The sequence below is a fragment of the Seriola dumerili genome, unplaced genomic scaffold (genome assembly GCF_002260705.1).
Source record: "Seriola dumerili isolate Sdu_G_001 unplaced genomic scaffold, Sdu_1.0 BDQW01000226.1, whole genome shotgun sequence".
NCBI lineage: Eukaryota > Metazoa > Chordata > Actinopteri > Carangiformes > Carangidae > Seriola > Seriola dumerili.
This window is the reverse complement of record NW_019174481.1, coordinates 1,669,751-1,674,032: the sequence shown is the minus strand read 5'-3', so window position 1 is coordinate 1,674,032 and position 4,282 is coordinate 1,669,751. Positions and strand designations below refer to the sequence as shown.

The following is a 4,282-nucleotide window of genomic DNA, read 5'->3' as shown; positions in this document are numbered from 1 at the left end:
AAGGTGATGGGAATTATGCCTGGTCATGTGATGTTCATGACTGCAGCTGTAAAGAGGGAGAGATTTTGGCCACAGCCGATGTACCAGTAAGAATAATATTTTTTTCTGCGGGTGCAACAAGGAGGGAGATGTCAATCAAAGACCCACACGTTCCCAGGAAGAGATTTCATGAGCCAAAAGTGCCAGCACATCTTTGGGTGTCTGCCATGAAACTGTGTGGGGATATTATCACATGAAATCTTATGGTGTTCATAGTATTATTTGTCTAAGTGTTTTGAGTCATCTAAGCCAAAATAATCTATTTAAACAATCAATATTTAGCATTTATGTGATGACTCGCTGCACAATTTATCCTGCTTTAGATTCAGCTCCTAATGGCTCAGGCTTAGAGACTTATAATAATGCATACAGCCGTACATGTGTCAAAAAATGACGGACATTTAATTAGTGGTGAAACATGCGCAGCAGTGGCGCTAATATGCTTTTTGTTCTCACTGAATACTGAGTGGATACAACTGAATGTACCTGCACTGCACCACCGGGGAGGATCAAGTCACATCAAGTTTTCACCACAAAGCCCTCGTTTATTTCCATCATAAAATTATTAAAAGTAATGCACCCAGGCCTGTGCTGCCTTTCTTCCCACAGGAACAAAATAAAATGACTATTACGTAAACCATTGTACAGCTCCTGGATCATAATAAGTCTTAGAGAATAAAGAAAAAAAAAAACGTGTGAAAAATGGACTGTATTTACTGCAGTGCTATAGATCACAGCAGACTGTAGCTTATACAGACAGAGACAGAGTGGGAATAAAAACCGGGCGGGGACCTGGCCCACAAAACACATCACATACAGCCCCTGTAACACTAGAAACGGCTTCACATGAATTATATTTATATAATTTTGTAATTTTACAGTCTATTTGTTAATTACAGATTCGATGATGACTTTGTTATTGTAGTTCAAGAAGAGAAACTCTATGAGAAACCTTTTCATATTACAGTCCACAACTACAACAAAGTAGCTACAGTCTGTAAAATAACCAATAACATGTTAGTACTGAGAAAGAGATCAGACAGTACAGCAGTAAATACAGCAGCAGACATAATTGAATGTTGGTGGCTTTTTCTTAAAATATGAATTGTATTGATCTGAGCGGATCACACAAACTTTAATTAGTGTATTAGAATTCCTAATGAGACCAGAGCAGAAAACAAAGCTGTACAACAACGTCATCCCGCTGAATACATTCAGACAAGCTTCCTGTTGTCTTCTGCCAGACTGGTGTTTGCTCTGGACTTATTGGGAGCTGTGGTCTGTTGGCTGCACAGTTACTGCTGCTGCACAGCTTTATGAAGCATTTGGATTTTAGCTTTATGTGTTTCACATGAAAGGAGTCAGCAACAGTCCACTGCTGGCTGCCTCTGTGTTTCAACCATGCTAAAGATACCAACACATAAACCATAGGTAAGTAAACATGAGTGGGCTGCTCAGCCTGCTCCACTGGGTCGATCACCGCAGCACAGCCACATTTATCTCTCTCCCCCTTGCTCTCTCTCATCTGTTATTTTTTTCACATGTGTAGTGGTCCATCGAGAAAAGTCCCGGTTCTCTTTGTACTGTAAGAGGCACATACTTTGATTGAATTTAAATCCCATGTGCAAATGTAGTATATGTATATATTGAATTTCTCTATATGAAATATATGTAAAGTAAAAATTATTTATAAAAACTATTAGAAATTGGAATAAGATATATTGACTTGTATGTCCAGGCCAAAGAAATGTATGTATATATGATTGTGTATATATATATATATATATGCATGTAATGACATCTAAGTATTTATTCATACTAAAGCCTGTCAGTATATGTTGATATTATATAGAGTAGGATCCAAAAGTCTATTAGTATATTATAAACGTTTATCTTCATATATCCAGAGGATATATACAGTATATATATATATATATATATTTCTCTTATAGCCTAGTTGACATATATGGCAACAGCACTCTTGATAAAGGGACACGTCATATATTACATTTCTGTATAGGATGAATTAGTTCACTTCATCAAAAATGTTCAAATACGATAAAAACTTAGGACTTCAAATCTAATTTATGAGAAATCCACATTATAACCACAGATTTCCAGGCAATAGGTGCACGTGAGCCACTGTGTGCTCTGTTGTGAATTAAAAGTTATAGACTGAAGCTTAAGTAAACAGAGTGAGCGTGTGAAATGACAGAGAGAGAGAGAGAAAGAGAGAGAGATGTGCAGATTCAAAGTTTTCCACCTCCGTCTCTGCGCGCGCCCATTCACGCGGAGGGTGGATAAACACATGGTGTACCACGGTCTAACAGCAGAGTGCACGTCGTCCCGAGGAAGCTGGGATCTTCTTCTCTTTAATGAACAGATCGTAGTGGGGTTTTTTTTTTTTTTCTTTTTCTTAACTTTCTTCTGTCCACCGCTGCACCATGAGCGCTGAATGCAGCAGCTACTACAGCACTGACGGCGTGTTCGTGGACGTTTTCTCCTGCCCCAAGCCGGGAAATGCCGCTGCCGCCGTTTACTGTTGCGGATTTAATGATATGAAATACTGCTGTGATGATCCCAACAGTTTCTTCCCGTATGAGTACGGATACATGTGGTGGCTGAGGTAAGTGTCCCCCCCCCCCCCAAAAAAAAAATCCTGATTGGCACTCATTCTGTTTTATTTGATTGACTTATTTAGTCATGTTTGAATGAAGATGTCTTAGGCTGTGATCCTCCTATGATCAAGTGATGGACTAATCATTGTGTAAATGAAACATTTCCTTCAGACTGCAGCTTTTTCTTTACTTTTTTGTGTTTGTGCTATTCAGAAATCCAGGCAGCGCCACCTGTTTTAAAACCTGACTCACAGATTCCCCAGTGATTCAACACTGACACAAAATCCTTGAAAAAGCTAATTACTTCATCTGCTGGAGTCCTTTGAATCCATCTCCTTACTCATTCTGAGCCAGGAGAGCGGGATCATTGCTTTAATCCAGTGAGACAGCGACAACTTCACCACACATTTGTTTGTGTGTGTGTGTGTGTGTATGTGTGTGTGTATATATATATATAGAGAGAGTATGTCCTTTGTGAGTGTGTGTGTTGGTGAGTAGGTGTGTGTGCAGGGATAGATATACTTGATATTCTGTCTTTTAGTATTATCTTTTGCATCCTCATGTCAACATGTGCCTCCTCTCCTCTCCTCCTCTCCTCCTCTCCTACTCTCCTACTCTCCTCTCCTCTCCTCTCCTCTCCTCTCCTCTCCTCTCCTACTCTCCTCTCCTCCTCTCCTACTCTCCTCTCCTCCCCTCCTCTCCTCCCCTCCTCTCCTCCCCTCCTCTCAGTATCGGTGCTCTGGTTGGACTGTCCATTGCAGCTGTGGTCCTTCTTGCCTTTCTCATCACCGTATGTGTCCTCTGCTACCTCTTTATCGCCACCAAACCCAGTCGTCTTGACAACGGCCTGCCCCTCAGAGTGCCAGGTTGGTGTGCGTGTGCGTGCATGTGCGTGTGTGTGTGTGTCTTTGTGTAAGTACTCTGTGATAATAGGAAGCACATTCTGATGTGCTCCTCCTGACAGACTCTAGTTCTCAGCAGTCAGCAGCATTTTCAGGCTTTAAATGACTCATATTTCTTTGTTGTTTGCTACCTGGCAGGTAATTTTTACTTTGTGCATCTGTCTTATGTGTGCCTTTCAGAAGGAGATCCCAGCGAGGGATCTAGCAATGCGAGGGCGTCTGGTCCGCGGGGATTCAGCAAACACTTCAAGAGCAGGAAGCTGGACTGTGATAACCAGGCCCCAGACCCTGAGCGCCTGTTCCAGAGGTGTTTCACAGCTACAGTCACCAGCGTGAAAGTGGAGAGTCCCTCGTAGTCCGCTGAGACACTTCTCATTTCAAAGTGGGACCAGCAGTCCAGAAACCAGGACAGCCAGTGAATCTGGAGGCAGACTAAGCTGCCGGGGGGACGGCTTTCACACTGGGAGGAACAGAAACTTGGCATAATGTGGTGTGTGGTGGTTGAGTGGAGTACATATAAAATAACACTAAAAAAGAACCAGTCTGATGGCTCTGGACCACATGATCACACAAATTATGAAGGATCTGAAATCTGATGACACAAGAATGTATATAGATGGCGCCATTAAAGCCAAAGACTGGTTAACAAGTGATCATCATCATTAAGGCAAATGCAAGGGCAACGACGGCTGTACGGTCGAGTGTTGTCGTTCAGCTTACATT

The 4,282-nt window shown here is 41.8% G+C and overlaps 1 protein-coding gene across 1 annotated transcript; it reads left to right on the top strand.

Annotated features, from left to right (window-relative positions):
• The first annotated feature begins 2,483 nt into the window (after positions 1-2,483).
• Positions 2,484-3,915, top strand: fam159a (family with sequence similarity 159 member A). The gene is given in 3 exon segments (XM_022755367.1): positions 2,484-2,665; positions 3,387-3,529; positions 3,740-3,915. Coding segments are annotated over 3 exon segments (501 nt in total).
• Positions 3,916-4,282: the final 367 nt, after the last annotated feature.